We start from the raw sequence: 26873 nt of genomic DNA on the forward strand, positions 1-26873 counted from the left end.
GGGAGTCTATACCTGAGCCATCTTTGTCCGCCTGGAACTGTCGAAGAGAAGAACCTCCACCCAAGGTTATCAGCTGTGCCCAAAGCTCCACTGGCTTCTCAAACACCAGAAGGACCCGCAGAGCTTTGAACGGGCTGCAGCGTGGATGCCTGATTGAAGAGAAAATATATATATTAAAACAGAAAGTCCAGTTGGCTTTAACTGAGCACCTATTTCAGAAAACAATTGCTTAGCTCTGTGACTTGAATGTTAACAACCCGATACACTCTCTACCAAATCCATCCAGTGAAACCCAAAGAATGAAATGCAAAATAATAAAGAGAAGGTTTATCTGACCATTCTACTATGGTCTCATCTGGCCCCACGCCGGCAGGCAGCAAGTAGTTCCTGTAGTTGAGCAGCTTGTTCTCTTTGCAGCAGTCCCGCACCCAGATGTGTGACACACACGGCACACCGCTGGCCAAACACAGCAGGTACTTCCTTGTACGACAGTGCTGGTCTGCAATGAGCAGGCTCTGGTAAGCTGCCTTACACTGAGAAGAGATACATGGATAGCAGTGTCATATGCTGCAGCTTGAGCTGTGCTTCTACGTGATGTTTATCACCGTGGTCGAGTACATCAAAAGGATAGTTTGGATCGTTTGAAGTGGGGTTGTATGAGGTACTTATCCATATTTTCAGCCCTTTACCTTGCTGTCTGACAGCCCTTCACGACGGGGAACTGAAGCGGTTATAATCGCTCTCTTCAAAGCCACCAGACTCCTTTAACAAAAACCTTCATTTCACCTCACAGAACAGGGGAGCTGTTGCTCTGCTGCTTCCTCGCTCGGTTTTATTATTAGTTTTGTTAGTTCCTAACCCTTTCAAAAACACCAAAGTGGCAGTAGACCAGCCACTCTGTGTTCTGATGTTTTGTCAAAGGAGTAGTGGTGGCTTTGAAGAGAGCAGAGATAACTGCTTCAGTTCCCCGTCGTAAAGGGCTGTCTGACAGCAAGGTAAAGCTGTGAAAATACTCTAAATATAGCGTACCCTTAAACTGATAGATTTTTAGGTGTCTAAAAACCGTTTAGCAGCTGCACCCGTCCACAGCAGGACATTGCTTAGCTAACGTGTCGGTCCTCCTGCCTGCTTCCCCAAACTGACAGACTGTAAACACCATGCAGTGAGAACTGTACGATTGTGAAAACAATCAAAATTGGAATAATAAATTATATAACTGGAGAAATATTTGACTAAAAAAATATAAAACACCAAAAACATATCAGCAAAAAATGACAATGTTGCATCACAGCTCTTAATACATTTTGGAAAATACTGACTGCAGACTGAAAGCAGACTTTAATTTGAGGTTCTACATTATACTGTATGTAGCAAAAGAATAATTCATGGCTATAAAAAAGTTTGAGGCCATAATTATAACAAACATTGGGCATTCATCAATTTTATAGTCGTTTTCAGAGCACTTACTTGTTCTTCATTGAAGTCTGGCAGGACGAAGCCTCCACCTGCCTGCAGCTGGGACTCTGTGTATGCTTTGTTATACGGACCTGTCTGCACATAATCTGCTGGGGGGGTGAATACAATAGTTATCGTTGCTTTAATCATAACAGGAAGGGAAGTTTCAGCTGATTCAGCATGCTGCCGTTGGTGTGCGTGATTAAATCTGTACAATTCTCAGAAATAAGTGTGAGTCAAATTACTTCTTCAAACTAATCAACGTTTTGAATGAATCAAAGGATACATATTTTGGTTCTCACTGTTGTGTGACCCAGATAATGTTACAACACAAATACAAAGCCTGTGAAGTCAACAACACCTCTTTATCACTTTGTTTTTAAGTGAAGGCTGATGGTTATTTAATCAGCAGGTTTTTCAGGCAGATTTCGGGTCAGAGACACGAGCAAGTTCAATTTCTCTTGAGACAGCTACAGCCCAGGATGTTATGGCAACAAGTGAAAGCTGCCGCTAGCATAACATTAGCTCAATAGTCTGACCAATAATCACTTTTATAATTATAATGTGGCATATCTAAAGAAAATCAACAATTACCATCAATAGTAATACCCCTTAGGACCTTATAATGTGAGCAATGAATGGCGGTTAAACAAAGAAACCACCTTTACATAAAATAACTGACAATTATATAATAATTGTTGCAGGCCTATGCATGATAATCCTCAGTGTGTCATCGTCTGCCTCACCTTCCTCGTCATCGCTGCTGTGCTTGTTGGTCAGCCGGTCGATCTCAGACGAGGTAGTCAGCATGAAGGCGAAGCCCATGAAGAGAGTGGTGTTTTGGGGCAGCGGGCCGTGAGTCTCCCCCACATCACAAGACTGACCGGGGAGGTCTGTGCCGCTGCCAGAGGTGTTACACAGTCCGACCCGCTGAGCTGGAGAGAGGGAGGGAGAGAGAGAGAGAGAGAGAGACAGACACACACGTGTTAAAAGGAGAAAACACAGCAAGCGACGGAGAGCGATTCAATGAAAGTTGGAACTGTTCAAGTTCTGTTCAAGCGAATTACAAAAAACATATTTTCTCTCTCTTACCACTAGTGATATCTGGCCCTGCACTTTGTTCTATCTGCTGAGGTTTTGAGATCTGACAATTCTGAACTAGTTCCCATTAAAGCTGCTGACTCTGTTCTTTGGATGATCCAGAGAAATACTACAAACACTATCTGCATTGAGCAAGAGGTTGCGTCAAACTAGAGGTAAGTGAGAAGATTTTTTTTTTTCTGTAATTTAGCTGAACAGACCTTTTGAGCATCAAATATATTCACTCTCTGTATTAAAATGATTCCCAAAAAGCGTGACTTTACAGAAATACACATTTGATCTTCCCTCCACCCGTGGACCAACACCATGGTAATACTGTTTATTACACGTTATTAATTACCAGTCAGCCTCAGCAGCAGCCAGCACACAGCAGCAGAGGATGGACACGGACTGTCCTAAATGTTTTAGCTACGCTCAGTACAGAAATCACACATTACTGACTCCATATCACACAAGAACAACAGCTGAGAGCTGACAATGATCATTTCATCTACTGGCTAAAAACAAGATTTAAAGTCACATTTACACAATGTTAAAAAGGTTAAAAATAAGATTTGCTAAAAACGTTTAAAAAGTGCATTTAACACTTGCAAAATGATACAGACACTCATTAAAACCTGAGATGAGAACAATACATTAGGTTTAAAATCTAAAACTGACTTAAGGCTTTGTTGATGATATAATTATGTAAAAGCTTAACTCTGAAGAATGTAAGGTAAAAACTAAAAACATAAATAAAGATAAGAAAAACCTGAAAAACTTCCATATGTTAAAAAAACAGACGGGAAAGAAAAACTGCTAACTATGAAATCCAAACCGCCCCCCCCCACCCCCACTGTTGAGATGCGGCCATGGTTTTGGTTAGCGGGTCTCCATACCAGCTTTGACCCCCGAGCCCCTGCGGCCTCTCTTGGCCGGCGTCCTGTTGTCCTCGGAGGCCATCAGCTTCCTCTTGCCGGAGGGGCCGGGGGTTCGGGGGCTGCTGGAGGAGCTGCGGTTGGGGGTGTTCAGACCCTCGGGGCCTCCTCTGCGCCTCCTCTTCCCCTCCACCAGGTTATCTAAGTGAAGTTAATAAAGATGGAGCATTTGGAAACAATGGCTTTCTGAACATGTGATTTATAAAAACACATTCTGAACACACATTAAACTGAAATTCAACTTTATAAATAAAAGGGCAGCTGCGGTGGTCTTACCGAGGCTGATGTCGGAGGCTTTGGTCAGGGGGGTGGAGGGCTCGTAGGGCCCGAGGCTGTGCTGCTCCCTCAGCTTGTTTCCCTGCTCCAGAGACAGGATGATGGCGGTCCTGTTGTACCACTGCGTCTGTCCGTCCTTCTCCACACTGTAGAACAGCTCCTGCCCCTCTGTTTTATGGCCCCTAACAACACCTAAACAGACACACACAAGAGACAGAAGACTATCACAACTTTTGGTTTGAGACTCGATACAATTATTCTTTTCTTTTTATATTATTTATTTATATATATTATAGTCATATTCATAAAAATGACTTTTTGGAACATGCTGAGCATATGAATGAACAGCAGATAAACGTGATGCCAGAGTGGCTTGAGAGGTTTTCTACATGGTGAAACTGCTACGCAATGTGAACACTTGTACCTGATACAAGCCCACTTCAAAAGGTCCGAACTATCCCTTTAAAGCTAGTTTCTATAGCGTAGTTTCTGCCGCCCCCATGAGGAATTCTAAGTAATGACAACAAAACTGTCAATGCGTCCACATGTTAACCCCCCCCTTCACGCAGCTGCTAGTAACCAAGGAGGACACGGAGGATTAAAAAACATGATGGACTCTTCAGAAGAGCTCATTATCTTCACTCGAGTTTCTGCGCAGCAAAGTCACCGGACGCCACAATCTTCTGAACACAGTCATACTGAGAAATACAGAGAGAGTTGTGTGGAGCTGATAGTCATCATTAGCTTTGTAGCAACTCATTTGGAAATGGCTTGAATGTGACGGACGTTCATTACAGTTTTTCTCATTTGCTAAGACACACTAAATGAAACTGGGATCCGCTTTATCTTCATCATCACATTATTAGCACAGCAGAAGTCTTCTCTTGCAAATGTTTTAACACTTTTTCATTTGTTACACACATTTTTCACACCCTTTGTCAAAACAGTTACCACAGATCTCATTGAAAGACCCCGAACTCTATTGGATTCACTGTGGTGAACAAAAGGAAAACATCTATTCACAGCTGATAGAAAGTACTTGCATAATTAGAAAACTCTATGCACCTGTGTGAAACTCATTTGCACAACTCTTCAATCAGCAAACAGTCCTCATCCATCTATAAAAGATGCCACCTCTGTGTTGCTATTTGCAAGCATGGATCAAAGAGGTCATAGAGTAAGAGGCCATGGCAGAGGGGCCAGAGGAAGAGGAGCCTGTATGCGTGGTGGAGGAGCTGCAGCAGCAAGAGGACAAAATCGAGCTCAAGTTTCAAATGAAATTGGGGCAACAATTATTGACCATGTCATCAATCATGGCTTGTCCTTTAGAGAGGCTGGACAAAGGGTCCTGCCCATTCTGACTCGGAGCACTGTGGCATCTATTGTCAGGCTTTTTCGGAATGAGAACAGGTAATTCACAGTGTTACTGTAATGTTTACCACTGTGTATTTCAGCTTTACTGTATTGCCCTGTTAGCAGAACAAACTGTCTACAGTAATGCAGATGTTTTATCAATCCCATTTATGTGACTGTCATACAGTAATGTCAATTTTGACATGCTTTTTGCTTTTACTTTATAGGATCCACACATTACCACACACTGGTGGCAGAGGAAAGATATTTAGTATTGAACAGGAGTCTGCCATTGTAGATATGGTAGTGGCAAACAATGCAATCAGACTGCGTGAAATCCAGGCAGCAGTAATTGCAGATCAGGGAGCATTTAGAAATATAAACAGTGAGTTTGGCAACTATAGATCGAGTCCTTAAACGCCACCATGTCAGAATGAAGCAGCTGTACCGAGTTCCATTTCAAAGAAACTCTGACATCGTAAAGGAGGCACGATTCCAGTATGTGCAGGTACAGATTTTGTTATTGTAATACCTTGTTTACCATAGTTACATGCAACTGGAATACTGTAATTTGCTTTATGAATTTGTTCTTTTTCTTAGAGAATAATGGAGCTTGAAGCTGAGGGGGCACATCACAAATTCATTTTTGTGGATGAAGCCGGCTTCAACCTCTGTAAAGTGAGGAGACGCGGGAGGAACATCATAGGGCAGAGGGCCACTGTCACAGTGCCAGGTCAGAGGGGTGCCAATATCACCATGTGTGCTGCCATCTCCAATGATGGGGTCCTTTGCCACATACCAACCATTGGCCCATACAATACAGAACGCTCATCACATTTCTTGATTCATTGAAAGAAATACTGATTCCACCCGAAGAGAGAGGGCTGTTGAGGCCTGGCATGACTCTGTATGTCATAATTTGGGACAATGTGGCTTTCCATCACTCTCGCCTTGTGAACGAATGGTTTGCAGCACAGCCTCGTATTATGATGCACTTCCTTCCTGCATACTCCCCTTTTCTGAACCCAATCGAGGAGTTCTTCTCTGCTTGGAGGTGGAAGGTGTATGATCACCGGCGATATGAGCAGATGCCCCTCCTGGAGGCAATGAATGCTGGTTGCCTGGCAATAGGTGCAGAGGACTGCCAGGGATGGATGCGCCACGCAAGGAGGTATTTCCCTCGGTGCATTGCAAGGGAAAACATTCAATGCGATGTTGATGAGAACCTGTGGCATAATCGTCAAGAACGAATGGACTAAATGTGAAAGATAAAATATATATGTTTTAAAGGTGTTTCCTTTGGTAGCTTTTTTTTTTTTTTTTTTTCAGTATCCATTTGAGTTTGTAAAGTGTCATATTTCATATTGATGGCTGTATTTTGTATTTTGTTGTCCATTGTGTAATGATTGATTGAAAGAATAAATTAATTTGACCACAAGTTGAGGTGTTTGATGGAAATATTTGCTTATGTTGCATGCTTTTAATGTTTTGTGAGTGTTAGAGCATTTTGCTAACAAAATGAGTCATTTTGGCCATTGAGCTTCAGTTTTATCCTGTGTGTTAACTGTTTTGAAAATGTGATGTCAGAGTGAGCAAATGTGTTTAAGCAGTTGAGAAAAACTGTAATATCAAAAAGTTATGCGCTGAAGCTTTAAGTTACTCATTTCAAAGTTAGTTAACCCTACCATTGATTAGGTAGTGGAGTCATCTTGCTAACCCTAAAATCCCACACCGAGATACAGTCGATGGTACACATGTTGATATAGTACATTTCCTGGAAGTTCAATTAGGGACCCATTAATACACAGAATAACCTGATGAGAGTCTGTTTTTGGCTCATCCAATGATTTAAAATCCCTGAAAAAAAGGTGGAAGTTAATTTCATCACTAAATTGTTCCCTCACCTATGCTGAAGTACTCGTCCTCCAGCAGGGCGGTGACCTCCGTCCCCAGGGGGATGGGATCACACAGCAGGATATCCTTCCCCGCCACCTCGCACTCGTACCCGTCGTCAAACCGCAGGCGGAATCTCCCCTCCCCGATGTCCTTGATGATGCGGCCGGAGTAGAAGTAGCCGTTGGACGACCACTTGGCCACCACCCGCAGGCCGACGAAGCTGCTCCCGGCCGAGCTAGCCTCCTCCGGCGATGACCTGAGGGAGTCGGAGTGGCTGGGCAGCTCGGCGTCTGTGGGGCTGACGGGGAGGCGCGGGGGGAGCATGCGGGTGTACAGCTCGTCCTCTGAGGAGGACTGTGGCTGTGAGCACCGAGCACCGAGCCTCTGCAGCGAGCCAACACCACCTCCCCTTAGAGAGAAAGTGAGTCTGTTCAGACAGCAGGCAACGTCAGGCGTTGATTTAAAAGGCTTCCTGTTGGAATAATTCACTTTTCCCTCGACGTCTAGCATCTCAACTGGAAAGCCTACACTCTAGAATTACTAGTCAGTTCATTGTTTGTGCGTTCAGTCTTCCAATTCATTCAGTAAACATTATTTAGCTAAACAATGTGCAAATAAAAAACTAATTTCCTTCTTTTTCTGCCATGTCAAAATACTAGTATTTTATGATATTCCTTTCCTTCCTTTCCTCCTTTCTGATTTGCTGACAAGAAAGTCCAAAAACATGTTTAAAGCAACAGGTAAGCATCCAGGTTAGCATTTCAGCATAACTAGCTCAACCATGGGCATACAGCAGCTTCCCTTTTGCTTTGTACAACTGCTTTGCCTTAAACTGTGTTTAATCTGCAGGCAGGTGATGTGAAGTACTCAGGTGATCTTTGATGCTAACTCAGTTCCTGTTGGTTTGTGTGGTTTATTTTGCAATAAAACTGTAAACAGCACATTGTGCAGCTGTACATTAAGTACACAGTTTTTTTTGATTGATAGCACATTTGGAAAAGAAGGTTTTACGAAATCAGAATATTTTGACTTTAATGCCGAGATTAGTTTGGAAACGATTTGTAAATTGGTGGACTGACAGAAAATGAATCAACAAATTTTGATAAGTGATCACTTGTTCAAGTCGAGAGGATTTTGACACACGTGTTATTGTAAATTGAATATCTGGAGTCTGACGTTGTCACCTTGGCCTCGGGGAACTAGTGAGGGATAGTTTTCACTAGTTTCATTTACAAGAAAGAAACGAGAACATGATTTATTCATTAACTGAACTATCAAAAGAATCACTACTGAAATTAGTCATTAGTTGTAGCGCTGAGTGAGAAGTATTAGCAGATTAGTGAAAAGATGAAAAGTAAAGTGTTAGTATAGACAGTGTAGGTAGTGTGGCCTCCAGCAGTTTGCCTGTTATCGCTGCCTCGTCCGTGGTTTCTTTGAGTGCGGGCCGAGCCTCAGCGAGGACTCACCTGGACATGGAGGCGCGGGATGGGGGTCGGCCCCTTCTAGCCCTTCCTCTGGGGGTCAGCGGGACGAAGGCCCGGGACCCCAGGGTGCTGTCGCCTCTGTGCATTGTGACCACTGACCCTGCCCTTTGACCCCTGTGACCCCTGTGACCCCTCTGTTGCTGCCCGCCTCCCCTCCTGGGACTGCAGACACACAGAGGAGACCAATGGATCCGGTCAAGTTGCACAGGCATCGATCTGGGGCTACTTTCAAAATCCAAAGCACCCCGTTGAACGAGGGGTGTTCAGTGTCCCCAGATTCATGTCTGCGAGCAACTTGTACCTGAAGCAGGCAGGGATCAGTAAATCACTGAGACGTTAGGGTGTTAGAAAGTTGGGCTGCACAATAGATCATCTTTTATCGTTATCGCTGCGACATATCACGAAAGACACTTTCAGTAGAAAACTGAACTTTAAAATGTAACTGTCACTGTTTTTTAGTGCTGCCTATTATATTTAATTCAATGTTCAATCAGTTCAATAAAAGAATGTTGTAAATTTTCTTTCATTTGCTTTAAATTCAACAAGCATTTTTTTTGTGTATTTTAGTAGAAAACTGAAAGCAGCAGAAATGCAGAACTGAGTACACTTTAATATCTGTTTAATTTATCGCAAGTAATTTCGTTATTGCGATATTCAACAACGTTATTGTTGTTATAGATTTTCCTCATATGGTGCAGCCCTACTTGAAAGCCAAAGAAGGTGAAGGAGTGACACAGGAATCAGCATGCAACTAGTATAGACAGACAAAGCAGAGAGACTTTATTGACCGGACTGAAGAGACATCGTGAGCATTTGATTGGCGGTGTGGAGGGGGAAGGCGGTACCTGAAGGACATGGTCCCTCGAATGGGCGGCATGATGAAGTCCGGCCTGGTGAAGCCGCTGCTGCTGGTTCCTCCGGAGCTGTGCTGCAGGCTGGAGGCCTTGGACGACAGAGAGCTGATGTCAGCCAGGTCACCAGAGGCCAAAGAGCTGCTGCCTGTGCGGCACGGGGAGATGTCGCTGTCCAACACCTGGGAGTCCACCACTGGCTCCTCTGTCTCCTGGAAACATTTAAAGAGCAGCTATTATACTACTTTTCTGGTCTTAGTTTTTGATTCAGGACTCCTGTAGATATAAACTATGAAGATCGGCTTCCCATCATCTGTGCACTTTCTGCAGCTCCTCTGAAAGCTCGGTTTAGGTTCCTCCCCCCACTTTACATTTTCAATTCGAAAAGACATGAAATATGTAGATTTCCAACTTGCTATTAAAGTTGCATATTATATCATCCATCCATTTGGCCACAAAAAATGCCATAACATGTAGCCGTCGGCGTTCATTTGGGCCGATTTGACTTGTTGAATTGGCCAGCAGGCAGTCGGACCCAATGACCAATCTGATTGGTGGAGTGCTAACCCGGAAATGAGGAGCGGGATGAGCGTGACTAACGCCTCTCAAAATCTGACGAAAATCTTTTTAAACTGACCTTTGTCGATCTGAAATGAAGACAGATTCAGCAACTGCACGGCCTATTTCTCTCTTAAAACGTTTTCAGAAACACGTTTTGGTGAACTATCTTCGTAAAATATGAGATCGTATTCCGAACGAGCCGGCATTATGGTCTGGCTTTGAAATTCGTGAAAAGGCAGACCCACGTGACGCGTTCGTCCAATCAGCTGCCGGTTTTCATTTTTTTGGCCGTCAATACAGATTAGCGCCGCCTGCTGTTATGGAGACGTATTACGTCTCGCGCACGCGCAGAACGTACGCTCAAGGTGACGTCGCTTAGGTGTGTTCCGAGGCACTTTTTGGACTGACTCGGGGAGGCGGTCAGTCCGACTGTCTTTTCTGCTGACGGTCGGCCGTCGGGTTGGTGTGTCAGAGCCTTAATTAGTGTACATATGGTGATTGTGGAGGATGTAGTTTGTGGTGCTGTTGAACTGTTTTGTGTTATACTGAGAAGGTGCTTCTAATATTTAGTCTACCCTCGATAAAAATGAGGGGACAAAGCCTCTATACACAGTTGAATCAACACCTCTGTAAAACAGTTTAAACAAAAACCAAACAAAAGCCTCAATGAAGAAAAGATCTATTGCAGAGCTATTGTAATAGACTTCATTAGTTTCAGCTAGGTGGACCTAATGAAATGGCAACTGGGTGTATGTAAAATGTGAAACAATGGAGAACAAAGGGGTGAAAATGGCCAATTGGCAGATAGAAAATGACAGTAAAGGAGAGGGAAGGTATTTTAATGCTATAACTGATTTTTTTTTTGGCTACCTGGTTGCAGCGGAAACAAGTAGTGAACACGGTACTGCCGTACTATTGAACTTGTTAGTTAACAGTTGCTTATTTCCACATCCAGCAGTTACGGAGCAACATTATCTTTCATTCTTTGTGTTTGTGTCCACCTGACGAATGTACGTCCAATATTATCTCTCTTTTAACTGGTCTCTACAAACTCCTCCACTGTGTTCCAGTGAGTCTCTAATAGCTGTTAAACACCAACCAGACGGCCGTCCCCGAGGTCCAAAAAAATGCCTCAACACACACTGAGGCGACGTCGACTTGAGTGTACACTCTGCGCGTGCGCGAAACGTAATACGTCTCCGATAATCGGGTTGGTGTGTCAGCACCTTAACTGTGTCTGTCTGCTGTTTGCTGCTGTGAAGCTAGTGTACAGTTAAGCAAGCTGAATTAACATTTAAGACATGCTGAAAATGTTCACCTTACAGCTAGAGACATTTTGATAACTCTTCCTGTCAAAGACCAGAGGAAAGGGAAATCTGTCGGCTACCTCGGTGACTTTGCGTTCCACCTCTTTGCCGTCCTCATAATACACGTCTGTGATGATCCGTGTGACGGTGGTTCGCACTTCCTGGATGGTGCGCACGTGTCTGCGGTGGGCAGGGGCGGCGGTTCTTCTAAAGGACGGAGACTCTGGTTCACCCTTTAAGACAAAAATGCAAGAGTGTCAACGGGACAATATTCACAGACGTAAGCAGAATTTTCCGTCACCATAAACAGCTGAATGTCCCTACCCTGCCAGCTGGGGAGCGCAGCCCCGGTGCGTCGAAGCTGGTCTGCTGGGAGACTGTCCGCTGACGGAGCTGAGACACACAGGGCAGAGTGATCAACACCACAATACCTGTAAGAGCCATTTTCATTTGTTTTGGGTGTAGGACACAAACTGTCCACTGGTGTCACTAGTGTGCTTTTGAGTGATGTCTATTTAGGTAGGAACCTTTCAACAGGTAACATGGGGTGCTGTTAATCTGAGGAGCACAAATAGTTTTTGACCGCAACGCTCATGTGGATGTGTAAATGTTTATTGATGGAGTTGAATGGACACGTGGGTTCTTGCACGTTCATTTGAAGAACATTTTGATCACAAATGTACATCAAAACGCAACGATGACTATTGGAGTCAGTGATTTCAACAGTAGGCTACGGAGCGGTGTAACGTAGAAGAGAGCGCGTCAGCTAGTTTCCTAGCCACAGACTGTTTGTTTCAAGTCCGTATAGCAGCCCCTCAGTGGCTTTACGTTTTTAGGCTTAGCCATTATAACAATAACCGTGTGTTTTAAAACACATCTCAAGACATATTTGTTTTCAATGGCTTTTGGTTGCTCTTAGAGGTTTTTAGCATTTTAATAATTATATATTTGTATTCAGTTATGTTAAAATTCTTTTATTCTTACATGGTGTACTGTATTTTCTTGCTTTTATTGCTATTTTATTTTTATTTGTGTTATTTTATGACTCCTTTTGCTTTGATTTTACTTCTTGTGCCGTGCACTTCAATTTGTACAGCACTTTGATCAACTCTGGTTGTTTTAATATATTGCTATATAAATAAACTTGACCTGACTTGACAACCACAATAGAGAAACATACCATAATAACAACTTTGCAAAATTCAAATACATGCTCTACATCAGCATTGTTGATCCTTTGTGCTGTGGCGAGCTCCAGATGTGCACAGTAACCGACTAACCTTGTTGGACGGACTGGAGGCGATGGTCTGCTGAGGAGCCCTCTGTCTGCCATCGGTCCTGTTCGGGGTGGGCGGCTCTGGAGCTTGAGGGGGTCCACGCTTATCCCCAGACTGCTCGGTAGGGCCGGGAGGATCCTTATGGCTCTCCTGCAGTGCTGCCAACACTTCCTGTTGTGAAGGCTCCGATTGGCTGTTATGGAGGCTGTTGCATCCCAGCGAGGACGCCTGGGAGCTCCTCTGTGGTGAGGCAAACAGCTCCTCTCTGCAAAGATGTTACAAAAGGTACAAATGTGACGATGTGGGACATCTGGTAGAGAGTCAACAAATATATGAATCACAACACCAGGAGCCATGTGTCAGTAGGGTTGGGTATCGAAACCCGGTGCTAATACGGCACCAGTGCCTAAATGGACCGTAAAGCAACGTGGATTTCGGTGCCTCATTTTGATACGCCTTCTGCGCTTCTCTCTGGTGCTCTGAAACGGATGTTAGAGGCAACAGGAGCATCGCTGAATGTGGCGCTCGTTAACACTACACTTGACAGCAGGTAACATTAGTCTACCACTAGCTAGTAACTGGCTTAAACACGGTTAAAATGCTGACAGCTAAACGGTGTAAAGTGTGACTGTATTTCACTGGAGAGCACGTGTCAAACTCAAGGCCCGGGGGCCAAATCCGGCCCCTTGCAAATTTTGATCCGGCCCGCATATCAATTTAGGTTCACAGCAAATTTTGGCTCAACTAGTTGTGCACCACACCAAAAAAAATGAGGAAACTGTTTTTTATACTGTAATTATTTATTATTAATTACATTATGCGAAATTGGCATGCAGAATTTGACAGATTTGCTGACTTTGAGAAGCAGAGAGTTTTTTTAATATTCAGGCTGTGAAACAGGTTGTGCTGAGTCGGCTGGGGGGTAGCTGCTTTTAAGAATGTAATGTTTGGTTTTCATGACTTGCTAAATTCTACGACGGCTAAGAAACTTTTTTGCTGACGTTAGGGTTTTATGTCGACCAAACTGTATGGGAGAAAGCTATATGAGACATGCAATAAATTATAGGGGTGTAACGGTACGTGTATTCGTACTGGACCGTTTCAGTACAGGACTTTCGGTACGGTGCACATGTGCGCCGAATGCAATCTTTTGTGTGCAGAACATAGGTCAATTTTCGTGTTTCCACACGAACATATTAAGTGGCGGAAGTCTCCGCGTTCAGCGCAAATCCCGCCCTGCAGCTGATTCTAAAGTTTTCATTAGTCATGTCAATATGTCAATCACTGTACAGACACCAAACACTGATCTCTAAACCTACCTGCCGTCACTGTAACCTAAACCAATGAAATCGACTGCAGGGCGGGATTTCCACTGAAGTGGTTTGGGGAAAAAAATAATAATCACACACCGTGCGCTGTACAACAACATACACGGCACGCTTTAGCCCAGCCTCTCGCTAGCTAGCGTCATGGCCAATGCAGACAAGCCCGTAGACAGTACGGACAAGCCGGAGCTTGAAGAGCCACCCATATCATTAAGGTCTCCTGTTTGGGAACGCTTCGGTTTCCCAGTGAAATACGTCAACGGACAAAGACTAGTCGATAAGACGAAAGCAGTGTGCCGACGTTGCTAACGCACTTGAAAAGGCATCACACGAGTGTGAACATCACTACTACAAGGAAAAAAACGACCGTAATTCAAGCGCAGCTCCCGTTGGCATTTAAACAGACCTTTGCTGGTAATTCCGATCGGGCCAACGCAATAACGAAAGCAATTGGTGTTTTTATAGCAGCTGATCTACGACCATACTCGGTTGCTGACAAGCTGGGATTGGTAATGCTGCACTGTAATCCATAGTTATTTATTTATATTTTTCATTATATTTTATTATGTGATATTGGTTTGAGACTGAGAGTATTTTATTTAGTGGAGAACTTTGCAAATTCTTAAAAAATTAGACAAATTCTTGCAAATGCAAACAACCTGCAGTTTAATGTTTGCATTTCTTTCCCTTACTGTACCGAAAATGAACCGAACCGTGACTTTAAAACCGAGGTACGTACCGAACCATGATTTTTGCGTACCGTTACACCCCTAATAAATTATACAAAGTTCATTTACTTTTTTTGTTAAATAAAAGCATGTCAATAAACTCAACATGTCTGGCCCTTATTGTGATGGTCATTTCCAGCGTGGCCCTTAGTGAAACTGAGTTTGACACCCCTGCTGTAGAGGATTCCAACACCGGGACCTCATGGCCGTAGGAATAAACAAGCCGTTCTTAAATGTCACAAACTGATGTTTTGTGATCTTTTTTTTTACAAGTATCGTTTTAGCACCGGTGTCGGAAAAAACCCAAACGATACCCAACTCTATGTGTCAGAAGTCAAAGCCTTTTCAATTGGACTTGTCCTCTGGTGCCATCATCAGGCTAAACCTTACATTTTTTACTCCCTTGATGATGGTAACAAATAAGTAACTAAATAAATTGCGTTGCTTATAGACTTTTAGTCTTGTTAGTCTCTTATTTATATTGGCATGCAAACAGCACAGTTCTCTAAACTGTTTACTGCAAGTGGATTAAAGAGAGAATTCAACTGCAGAAGACATTTAGTAAAACAATCCCACTTTATCAAAGCGGGAGGACAAAACTACACCTTACCGCTCCTCGTGTCCCAAGAGAATATGCAAAAAATAACCACCCACCCCACCTCCAGAAAGTAGGTCGCGCACACACACACACACACACACACACACTCCTTATAGCATCTTTTAGATTATGTGATGATGAGATGATAAGGTGATATTATGACTTTTTTTCACAAAAGTCACAAAACTAAAAGTTGTTTAACTCCTACACATGATGGCGTTAAAAATCTAGACTGCGGGCGCCCGGATAGCTCAGTTGGTAGAGCAGGCGCCAGGTTCGACTCCTTTGATGGGTGGTGATGGTGCCGTGGATATGACACATGCCTTTGGTGTGGAAGATCTGGGTTCAGTTCCCACTGCGATACATCAACCAATGTGCCCCTGAGCAAGACACTTAGCACATAGTTGCTCCAGAGGCGTGCGACATATATAGCAATTGTAAGTCACTTTGGATAAAAAAGCGTCAGCTAAATGACATGTAATGTAATGCATGTCATTCCCCATCTCTCTTCCTTTTCATGTCTTCAGCTGTAAAGGCCTAAAATGCCCCAAAAATTATCTTAAAAAAAAAATCTAGACTGCAAAGCTAACAAAAATGGGTCAACACTGTTGTAAGCATATGGCAGGCTTTTCCCCTGGTGCCTTCATGTCTGTTATATATGGCACTCAGTCTCATAGGACCAGGTGTATATATATATATATATATACACACACATATACATCTGGGTACAACATTTGGCTAAAATGTGGGTGGAAACAGTCTGACAAAGTCTGACATTTCTGCTCCATTACAGTAGTGCTAAAAAGTACTTGCAGGATTCAAATGAGAAACTGGAAAGGAACTGGAATGAAAGCCACTGACGTTTTGGCCCTTCACAACTACATTTTCACCCAGTTTCCCAGGTTTATTTTTTGTCGTCACAGTAAAAGAATCACATCTGGCTTCATGAGATCACATTACAAATGGCATTACACTGAAAGATGCACTCCTGGACTGTCACAGTGAGTGTGCTTACCTGACCGGTGTGGTGTTGCCTCCAGCCTGGCTGTCCTCCCTTGGCTCCTGCTGTCTGTGCACCTGTCTGACACGACTGAACACCGACGGGCTGCTGGGACATTAAACATCAGTGTTACACTCCGATTTTTTACAACCAGCACAAAATCGGCTTGCAAAGCGGTTGAATAACCTATTGATCTAGCAGTGTAAACTGCAGTGCCAGGGGTAAATAAACCCTGAAGATGCATTAAACTGCCGCTAGTCTATATCCACGACGTTCCACTTCCGGGATTGGTCCGTTGCCGCAGGAAATTCCGCCGGATGTCACTCTTTGTGGGTGGATGTCCGTTACCTTCTTCTTTCTTTGTGTTGGAATTCTAAACTCCGGTGGATTTCTGAGGACTATGGTTAACTGCTCCTCAGATCTCTGCAGGGTAAATCCAGACAGCTAGCTAGACTATCTGTCCAATTTGAGTTTTCTCTCGTACGACTAAAAGTACACTTGAACCTACACGTTCCACCAAAACAAGTTCCTTCCCGAGGCTATTTTGCAGCGGCACCGGGGCTCCGTCCGGCGCTTAGCACCACCTAAGACGATTGTGATTGGTTTAAAGCCAGAACCTTTTCCGCAGTGTGTGGAGGAAGGTCTGGCCATGCAAGACTATACTCCAGCTAACAGATGTGCTCCACCAAACACAAGTTAAAACTAGTATTCAAGTATTTAAAAGCCATATTTGTTAGCCATGTCACAGACTCAGAGTGATGGGCCGAGCTAAATAAATGAACTGATCAGGTGTGACGAGCTGAGCACGAAGAATAGCTTTTAGTCAAGAACAACTTAACAGTGACTCTCCACAGCACAATTCAAGAAAAAAGCACTAATAAATGCACTCAAAAATAGAATTGCTCGATGAGCGGACTTGAGCTGTGAGCAACTTAGTGTGCATGAGTTACAGCATCCGTGTAATGGTCAACCACCAGAACATGGCGCCAAAATATGCTGTCACTCCTGAGTTTTAATCAAAATCATTGGTGTCAAAGTTACAAATTGAGTTGAGAATTTTGAAGTAGATTAGCTTTTAAATTTCATCATTATGACATACTAACTCATTGAGGCAATATGTGCCAAAATGCTGATTTATAGATTTTAGAGCTCAACCGATGCTAGATATATTTGACCAATAGCTTTATTTGAGTGTCTGATAATAATATATCGGCCGATATATCGTATATTTAAAAAGACAAAACATGAACAGATGAGAAGTCAAGATACTGTATGTAAGGAGCGAGAAATATTATAGTGTAAAAAATAAACTTGTCAGTGCACTCTAGTGGACAAACCCAAATCACTTTCATCAGACGTTTAATTTTGGCCTGTCATCAAGTTACCCACAAAATGTATTAAAAATGAATTCCGACAGCTTATGTGTCCTACCCCCGGTGACGTTTCTCAATTTGACCGGTGACAATCAGCGCTGGCTGAGAAGCTGCTAACCGAAAGATTTGTACACTGCTGTTTGCTTTTGAGTTTGCGTTGGAGGTTTTTGCAAATCTGTGCATTTTGACAGCCTCTGTCTGAACTCAGATTCACTCAACAGCGCGCCCAAATAATGTTTCACATTCACACTCTCTAATTGTAACTGCACTGCAGAGCCAGCTGTGGTGAAGGAGGCTGAGAGGACAAAACACAGTAGAGTTCAGTAAAATAAAGACCATTTTTTAGCTCGTATAGATTCATTAAAATATGCCCGGTTCAATCATTACATTACATTCCATGTCATGTCACTTAGCTGACGCTTTTATCCAAAGCGACTTACAATTGCTGGAGCAACTATGGGTTAAGTGTCTTGCTCAGGGGCACATTGGTTGATGTATCACAGTGGGAATTGAACCCGGATCTCCCACACCAAAGGTATGTGTCATATCCACTGCGCCATCACCACCCAAAACTAGTTCCTTCGAGCCGGAGTTGAACCAGCGACCTAAGGATGCCTACAACTAGGACTCCAACCTACAGTCCTCCGCTCTACCAACTGAGCTATCGAAGGGAACCAATCTTTAGGATCAGCTCGGACATCTCTACCTCAAACATATCTCTGAGCCGAAACTCATCAGCCAAAGTACACGCATTAACTGAGATATTTGTGATAAGCCGATAACAGCCATGCTGATACATCACTTGGGCTCAAATAGATTTATGAATGAAAAACATAAGAGCCACTAGAACAGGTGAACTGTCAGTTGGACCTTAAACTAGCCATAAAGCTCACTGCTGAAACAGTTTACAAGAGACATTTATAAATATCTCAATACATCGGTGCCATTGTGTGTGAAGCGACACTGAAGAACGTCCTTCAGCTGCTTTTCATTCCCAAGAGACTGAGGGGAAGGCAGTAACACACTTATGAAAGAATTCAGTTAATGTGCATAAAGAGAGAGAGTGCCAGGTTACCTGGTAACAGCCTTGGAAACAGTGGTAACCTTGACAACAGATTCATCCTCTTCTGATAGTGCTGGCTCTGGAGAATAGAAATTAGACATTTATAACTGAGGGGGTGATGAGTGCATTCAACGTACGGCTGGCAACGAATATCCTAAATTTGAACATATAGATTAATATAAAAAAAACAGACATTCGTATAAGAAAATTTACATTTGAATATTGTATAAAAAAAAAACGGCACTGCGTTGGCTAGCTGCCTCGCACGTTCGCCGGGGCCTGGGCCACTGCTCCGGTCGTCTAGCAGAGTGTACAGAATTCACAGCGAGCGAATTGGCGTGTTGATGAAGTTCTATTACGCTACCGAAGGTAAACAAACGAGGGCGAAAAAGAGGACCCCACAAAGACGGCAACGAAAACGTCCGAAAGATCCAAGAACCTGTGTCTAAAAGCAGCTTAACTGGAGAGACGATTAGATTCTGCCAGTAAGGGCTGCCGTCGAAATCGTCAGACAAATTCAAGGAACGACGAGAGACTCGGTTGTTTATGACCAAATTACAAACTGGCTCTGTGATGCGGTGTAATCCACGCCGTGTCCTGCTTCCTGCACGCTCCAGAGAGACAGAGGTAGAGAGGGCTACAGTGTTTAAATTAAGTTACATAGAACATTACTTTAATTTGTAATGAGTCGGTATGTAGGTTGTTGAAAACACTTTTAATAAATAAACATACCTATACAAGTAGTTATGTCTCCTGTTGTATTGGCTTGCCCTCTTATGGACATAATGCGCAAAAATATATATATATTTGAATAGATTCAAACCTCTGTAGGTTTTTTTTTTTAATATTCAAACGCCATTTTTGGCCAGTTTTGACTGCTCTAATCCAGCGTCACTCCCAAGAAGATGCACACGCCCAGGGTTGAGCATTGAAAGTGTGAGGGAGGAACAGCACGCAAACAGCTCTTACTCTGCAGGCTGAAGTGCTCCGAGCTGCCCTCTTCGACGGGGGTCACCAGCTTCATCCTCAAACTCAGCTTCCCGTCTCCCTTTTCCGTCGTGTCGTCCCCGCTTTCCCCCGACACAATGTCGCTGGCTGCCATCGCCCCGTCTGCAGAGACATCCCCCGCCACGCCTGACTTTTCGGAAAAGGAAGTGATCTCTGGAGGAAAAGAAAAACATCAAAGGAGCTTGACATCAGATCACGTTATGCTACTTGACATTCAGTAGACAAGTTGTCCGGTTTGTCCGGCACAGGAACCCACCGATGGGAGTGCTGTGCCTCAGCCTCTGCTTCAGCTGGCTGATTAGAGGGGGCGTGGCACCGACAGCAGGACCAATCAGCTCCCCTTCTTTAGGAAGTGTGAAGTGGAAGGAAATTTCTGTAATAGAAAAGCGACATTGGATTCACATTCATTCAGCGCATGGCTCCTGTGGAAGCCAGATCAGTCTCAAACAGAGATGATGTGTCTCTAACACGGCCATTAACTCTTACCTCTAATGTATCTACGCAGACTAAAAAAAGCCGTAAAAAAAAAATCCTTGTTGAATCCCTGTAATAAGTAGGATTTGAGGGAGTGTACTGCCAACATATTTTCTATACTGTAAGCTACAACTAAATTAAATTATGCATTTAATTAATTAATTAATTGAGAAAATAATCGACAGATTAATCAACAATGAAAATAATTGTTAGTTGCAGCCCAATACTACTGTCTGACCTCCAAATAACGTGTTTGGGGTAATCTCTTGTAATGTCTTCTTACAACCTCTTTGATCGTCCCAAACCCAGGTTAAGAAACGCTGCTTTTAACTAAGTAGTGGATATCACACTTTGCTGACTGTGACATACGGTATATCTGAGCCCATCTTACCTCCCGAGCTATCGCTCAGGCTCTTGTCTTTGAGCCCCTCTGGTTCAGGCCCCACCCTCTCAGTCTGGGAGAGCCTATCAGGAGCCGGGTGCACCTTCTTCGCCTGCGCCTGGGACTCGTGGCCGTTAGTGGAGACGGACACGTTGCCTCCGATTGGCTGGGAACTGTTGGTCTCCGACTGTGACGACACGTCTTTCTGAAGAACCTGGGAGTCTCTCTCGCTGTCTGTAACGACGACGACACTGTCCTCTCCTCTGTTGCTGCTCTCCCCCTCCGCGGGCTCAGGAGACAGCAGCTGGCTCTGGGAGAGGGCCAGAGCCATTCCTGAGGCCCCGCCTCCCAATGTGCTCTCCCCCTCCTCCATCACGACCTCCTCTTCTACCTCACCCTGCACAGGCTCGTCCATCACGTGTTTGACTGTTTGACTGTTGCCAACCGTTCCACACTTCTGTGACAATGATTTTACAGAAGGACTCTTTGCAGTTCCTCCTTCCTTCCTCAAGTCTACAGAACCCTTCACCACATCCACAGCAGATGTGTTAGAGATCATAGACTGCGAGGACAAACTGCATGGTGTAGTGTCTGGGGGAGTCTCCTGCACACAGCTGTTAACCGTCAGATCGGAGGGATCAAACTTTGGTTGCAAGCAGGACACCGCGTCGGCAGAGCTCGCCTCTTCGCGGTCACTCTTACTGTCTTTTACATTCACATCTTGTACATTCAAAGGGGTCTTTTTGTGCACGTCAGACTGCTGTGACAGATTGGTCGCCTCCTTCTTGGCACATTCGCTGCGATGCCTTGGTGATTCAGCAGAGGCGGAGGCTTTAGAACTGGTGGCAGTTTGTGACTCTGAAGAGACGCCGTTGCTCTCCCTCCTCTGGTGCGAAACCACAGAGTCGCTGGTGTTGACACCGGGCGGCTCCTCCAGTTCCTCGATCTGAGTGGCCTGGCTGTCCTCCTCAATATGTTCCGAGGTCTTCTGGGCTGGGCTACTGCTCTGCGTGTTCACAGAGAGCTGCAAAGGCAAAGTGAAAGCAGCTGACTCCAGCTGTTGAGACTGTGTCTCGCCAGGCAATGATGCCATCTTCTTATCTGACTGTTGTGGTGCCTCTTGGCTCTGCGTTGGGACAAACACATCCTGAGAAAACAGAAAAACACACACATGGAATATCATGAACTAGGGCTGAAACTAAGGATTATCTTCATTATTGATTCAACTGCTGATTTTTGATATTTTTTGCAATTAACTAAATATTTTTTGGAATTGATTAATCTCTTGCCTAAAAAAATTATTAGAAAATAGTTAAAAATCCAAAAATATTGCAACTTACACTAATATTAAGAAAATTTTCCATATTTTAAGAGGCTGTAACCAGTGAAAGTTTTGCACTCTTTACTTGATAAAATATTCATCATTCATTCATTTTCTGTTCCGAATTGCAAACCAGGAGGCAAGTCAAAAATAAACAAATCAGTGCGGAAACGATTAGTCGTTTAAGCAATTAATCTATTGACAGATAGTAACTCAAATTTTTTTTTATCAATTTTCAAGCTAAACTGCCAAAACACTGAGCTTATTTCATTCAATTCAGTTCACATTGCATCGGTGGAATATGGGCTCAAAAAACACAAATCGATGATTTTAAAAACATATTGCCATGTAAAATAAGGGCATTTTAATTTGGGAACCTTCTGGGAAATTGTGAGGGTCAATATTCTTTATTTTCTGACATTTCACTCAACAACTAATTCATTTTTTTTAATTCATTTAAAATGTAGTGAGGTGCCATGTGCTGCAGCCCTAAAACAAATGAATTGAATAGGCTAATTGATTCAGATAAAAAATGTACACACATGAGAGAACTCTGGCTGGGAGGGTATAGAGAGAGTTCGCTCTAACACAAATCCAGGGGAATTCTGGGATACAGGAGTAGAGGCGGACGGGTGTGGCTTGGAGGCTGCCTCCGTTTCCATCGGCTCTTCATTTTCTCCGGCTCGGTCTTCTGAGGGCAGTGAAGTATCCATCGCTTCATCAGCTCCTGACAAAGCAAACTCATTTTAGCTCCACTTACCAGCTGACTTGCTCTTTCAATTCAAATTCAGCCATCAAAGTAGGTTAAAATCATTCACCGTGTTCATTCTCTGGTCCAGTTGGTGAGCTGGGAACAATTAAAGGGGTGTGGGTGAAGTTGTCTGGGGTGGGGGCAACGTAGTCGACAGAGCTCCTGGAAAAAAAAGGGGCAAAAAGAACAGAATATCAGGTCATTATCTACGTTTCGCGACAGTGTGACGTCATGGGAGCGCCGTAACTATTTATACTTGGTCGTGGTCGCGACACTAGTTGCAGTCTTCTCCTGAACAGAGGTGTCGCAACTGAGGAAAGGCTACCGACTTTTCTATTTCTACGGACTAGAAGAAGAAAAAGGTAAACAACGGCAGAACTGTCAGCAGCATTGACGTCAATGTAAACGGTGGCTAAGATGATATTGGAGTCAATGGAGGAGGAAGAACAGCTGCTTCTGAGCCTGCTTGCAAAGAAACAAAGAAAAAGAAGGTGGAATGTTCTTCTTTTGAATAACGCCAGACATAAATATGGTGAGTTCAATATCCTCGTGAAACCAATGAGGATGATAGACGAAGAGAAGCACTTTGAATACTTCAGAATGTCTGCACAAGGATTCGATGACCTACTTCGTCGGATCAAGCCTTTCATTCACCATAAAATAACTCATCTTAACCCAGTAGGTTTACAAGAGAGACTTGCAGTCACTCTGAGAGTCCTGGCATCCGGTACCAGTCAGAATGCAGTTTCCGCTTTGTCGTGCGCCGCTGATAAAAATAGAGACCTGGCGCGCCAGCGAGATCTACATCATTTTGACGTCACACTGTCGCGCGACAGATCGGGAACAGCGACTTTAAAGAGGCCTTTAGGATGTTAATGATTAACCGTTTAACCCTTGACCAACAATAAGAATTCTGACCTATTAAAAACAGTATTATTAAAACAAAAATAAAAAAGTGGCCGAAAAACGTCTTAACAAGCTGCGTTCTAAGCTTCTTTTTACTGCTGAGCTCGTGGCTCTCTGCTGGACGGCGCTGCTATATCGATGAGGACTCCGTTGCTTGCTGGTCAGTTAACGGTTAATGATCGGTTAACAGGGTTCGACAGGATGGATAGTGGACAGGATAACTCAATATGAGAGCACTCTTGTGACTTACTGGGACAGACTTTCCTGCACCAGTGTTCCCTGTCCAGACAGATGCAGCAGTCGCAGGGTGTGGGCCGGTGTCGAGGTGGGGTGAGCCTGCTGCTCCGGCTCAGACACTGTGCTGTCCACCGCAGCACCTGAGAGTAGCACAAAGGTAGGTGTGTGTGTGTGTGTGTGTGTGTGTGTGTGTGTGTGTGTGTGTGTGTGTGTGTATGTGTGTATATATATATATATATATATATATATATATATATATATATATATATATATATATATATATGGGACAGAGAGAAGGACAGAGAAAGACAACAGTCCAACTTTCAACTTGTATAAACCACTTTCTGTTTGACTGACACGACTTACCTGGCTGTGAAATAGAAAGAATTGTCAGCAACACTCTCCTATTATCTGCAACCTTGAAAAGACCATACAGGTTTGCATATGCACAAATGTACCTGTCTTGTCAGCGTCGAACATGTCCTCCTGCGAGGACAGGATCTCACAGTCCTGCTCGCCATGCTCACCAGAGGCCTGTGAGTGCAGAAGAGCCTGGACGCTCAGCTGCCTCCCCAACGGACCTGGAGGCTCCAATGAGCTGCTGGAGCTCACCTCAGATCTGGAGGAGGAAAAAAAAGAAGAAAAAAAACGCTGCTCATCCCAAAGCAGTATGTGCACAGTTAATGAATGTAGGATTTAAACACCATATGGAGCTGTACCTCACTGCTTTGTTGTCCTGACTCTCTGAAGTCCTGGAGCTGATGTTCTGCTCTGCTTGTGATGAAAAGAAGGTGTAAGTTAGACTGACTCTTTACACTATTTGATGTCAGTACGAATGCTCTGATCAGGTACTAAATAATGAACTGTTACAGCCAGCCGTCATGCTTCATCCAGTGGGATTAGGAATTTATTTCTGCTCTAACCGACACACACATTGTGCATTTGTTCATTCCACCAGCAGCCTCACAGTAAAAAGTAAACCATGAGTGGTTCCCCTGGAGCAAGTATAAATATGTTGCCTTGACAATGAACACTTCAACCCTCGTTATACTTAATGTATGCATCTTGAGCTGAGGAAATAGTTACCAGAGAGATATAAAAGAAAGGAAGCATGGGGGTGGCAGTAGCTCAGTCCGTAGGGAGTTGGGTTAGGAACCGGAGAGTCGCTGGTTCAAGTCCCCGTACGGACCGAAGTACGGAGTGTGGACTGGTAGCTGGAGAGGTGCCAGTTCACCTCCTGGGCACTGCCAAGGTGCTCTTGAGCAAGGCACCAAACCCCCCATCTGCTCGGGGCTTCACTCTGACATCTCTCCATTAGTGTGTTTAGCAAGTGTACAAATGACAGGAAATACCAACATAAAGTCATAGTGAGGTGTTTCTCCAGAACATCTTCAGTGATCCTTTCTCCATGTCTGACACGTCACTCCACAGTCTCCCATAAGTGTTCAGTAGGGTTGATATCTGGTGACACTGAAGGCATCATTTGTATACTAATAAAACCATTATTCCATACAGGTCCTGTATGGAAGCATCTGAATTTGTTATGTCACTCACTTATTCAGGATGATCCTTTAATATGTAAATCATTCTCGAGACGTGCAGGTTAACATTCTCTGGATCAATTCAAAAGGAGATTTTGGGACTAAATAACATCGAAACATAGGAAAATGGAATAAAAAAAAAAAAACGTCTTAATACCTAATTTGGTGCGTCTTTCGCTGTCTGGCTGCGGTACGATGTCTTCTTCTTCCTCCTGACTGTTCCTTGCTTCACCTCGCAGATCCTGACTCTGGGAAAGCTCGAGAAACCCAAACTGAGAGGTTCCCTCTGAAACACAGACACACAGATGTCATCAAACTTAACAACACGTGATGTAATATTAAATTATATACTGGACATGGATGTTATTCTTCCTTAACATGTGAGAAGAGCTCCTACCCTCAGACTGAATGCAGTGTGTGGTAGAATCAGCTCCAGAATCCATATCAGTGTCCTCTGCTGCACACCTGCAAGAATAAGAACCAGAGTGAAAACACTATATCACTGCCTTACCCTGAGCATCATCAATCAGTAAACATGTCTGGTCCCCACATACTTTTTCTTGTTCGCTGGAGGGCTAATGGTTAGAACTTGACTTTCCTCCTGGAATGCAGAACTGGGGTTGTCCGCCATGAGAATGCCTAAATTAAGAAAACAGGGTTGTTTTTGTTTTATACAGGATTAGTAACATACATATGAATGCCATATCCATGTTGTTAAAAAAAAAAAGCACTGACCTGGTTCGGCTTGGTAGTTACTCTGGGAGCTCTCTGATTGGCTATCAGTCTGAGATAATCTGCTTCCTAACGGGGAAGATATCAGTTCCTGGACGAGAAAAAATCTTCACTAGCTGCACAAAGCAACACACTGTAAAATATATGAAACTAATTCAAAATATAAGGGGGGAAAAGCAAATCTGCTGTCATGAGTCAGGTTCCCTTCAATGCATTGGTGAGCCAAAAGAGAAAAAGTTCAGATTTAGAGGCAGTGGTGAGCAAAAGGTATGCTCGTCTACTAAACAAACTTTTTAAAGCCATACAGCTTATAATAAATGGCAGTGGGGGGACACAGACTTGATGAGAGGTGCCTGGGTGCTTTGTCTCAGTCACTATACTCCAGCCTAATTTGCTCAAGTTGTCAACCAAAATACTTTAAAAGATTTTGTCATGTTGGCAGAAAAGCTGATCAACTTAAACAAATCAAAGTCTGTTTGGAAAAGATATATATTGAACCTCTCTGCTACCTCACTAGCAGGGGGGGGAAGTGGTCTAAAGTTCAATGAACTCAGAGATTCCGATATGGCTGCAGATCTGGGCCACGTGAGCACTGCCACTTCAGATCGCCTGAACAGCCAGCCACCTCGGGCCTCTCTGTATGCTATCTGTGCTCCAGTTTTCCCCACTGTCCAAAGACATGTAGGTTATGTGAATTGGGATCTTTTAAATTGCCCATAGGCGTATTGTAGCTGTGAATAGTTGTTTTTCCTATATGTGTCAGCCTTGTGATAGACTTGCAACCTGTCAACTAGGGGTGTGAATCTTCCCTGCTCTCACGATTCGATTACGATTATCCTGTCAACTATTCAATCCGATCCGATATCCCAATGCATCACGATCCGTCACCTCCTCAATATTATTTTGTATTGCTACACATGGTTTTCATCAACAAATTCAATATGAACTCCGTATTT

General features: G+C 43.7%; 1 protein-coding gene, 1 long non-coding RNA gene and 1 other non-coding gene across 20 annotated transcripts in view; 1 reads left to right on the forward strand and 2 right to left on the reverse strand.

Moving 5' to 3' along the window:
* The window catches only part of tp53bp1 (tumor protein p53 binding protein, 1), a 32600-nt gene that overhangs the window by 416 nt on the left and 5311 nt on the right, over positions 1-26873 (reverse strand). For 10 of the 18 annotated variants that reach the window (XM_035999658.1, XM_031323643.2, XM_035999660.1 and 7 more), the window contains 26 exons: positions 25921-26008; positions 25740-25824; positions 25583-25650; positions 25343-25471; positions 24364-24418; positions 24103-24263; positions 23658-23784; positions 22569-22663; positions 22293-22477; positions 20439-21576; positions 19830-19946; positions 19535-19726; positions 18578-18644; positions 16145-16237; positions 12482-12743; positions 11526-11594; positions 11282-11434; positions 9328-9545; positions 8465-8644; positions 7007-7407; positions 3750-3941; positions 3435-3614; positions 2202-2390; positions 1468-1562; positions 337-533; positions 13-149 (listed from right to left, as the gene is read on the reverse strand). In XM_035999658.1, the coding sequence (XP_035855551.1) occupies positions 13-149; positions 337-533; positions 1468-1562; positions 2202-2390; positions 3435-3614; positions 3750-3941; positions 7007-7407; positions 8465-8644; positions 9328-9545; positions 11282-11434; positions 11526-11594; positions 12482-12743; positions 16145-16237; positions 18578-18644; positions 19535-19726; positions 19830-19946; positions 20439-21576; positions 22293-22477; positions 22569-22663; positions 23658-23784; positions 24103-24263; positions 24364-24418; positions 25343-25471; positions 25583-25650; positions 25740-25824; positions 25921-26008 (4873 nt within the window). Of the gene's footprint in view, positions 1-12; positions 150-336; positions 534-1467; positions 1563-2201; positions 2391-2896; positions 2965-3434; positions 3615-3749; positions 3942-7006; positions 7408-8464; positions 8645-9327; positions 9546-11281; positions 11435-11525; positions 11595-12481; positions 12744-16144; positions 16238-18577; positions 18645-19534; positions 19727-19829; positions 19947-20438; positions 21577-22292; positions 22478-22568; positions 22664-23657; positions 23785-24102; positions 24264-24363; positions 24419-25342; positions 25472-25582; positions 25651-25739; positions 25825-25920; positions 26009-26873 lie in introns of those variants that run through there. The other 8 variants (XM_031323652.1, XM_031323646.1, XM_031323656.1 and 5 more) reach the window with 6 other exon arrangements.
* On the forward strand, positions 5035-6371 carry LOC118494740. Its single transcript, XR_004896912.1, has 3 exons — positions 5035-5159; positions 5330-5610; positions 5703-6371. It is a non-coding gene; the product is annotated as an uncharacterized LOC118494740 (long non-coding RNA).
* On the reverse strand, positions 18080-18173 carry trnay-gua. Its single transcript has 2 exons — positions 18137-18173; positions 18080-18115 (listed from the first exon to the last, which is right to left on the reverse strand). It is a non-coding gene; the product is annotated as a tRNA-Tyr (tRNA).

This window comes from Sander lucioperca, chromosome 3 (genome assembly GCF_008315115.2).
Source record: "Sander lucioperca isolate FBNREF2018 chromosome 3, SLUC_FBN_1.2, whole genome shotgun sequence".
Classification (NCBI taxonomy): Eukaryota; Metazoa; Chordata; class Actinopteri; order Perciformes; family Percidae; genus Sander; species Sander lucioperca.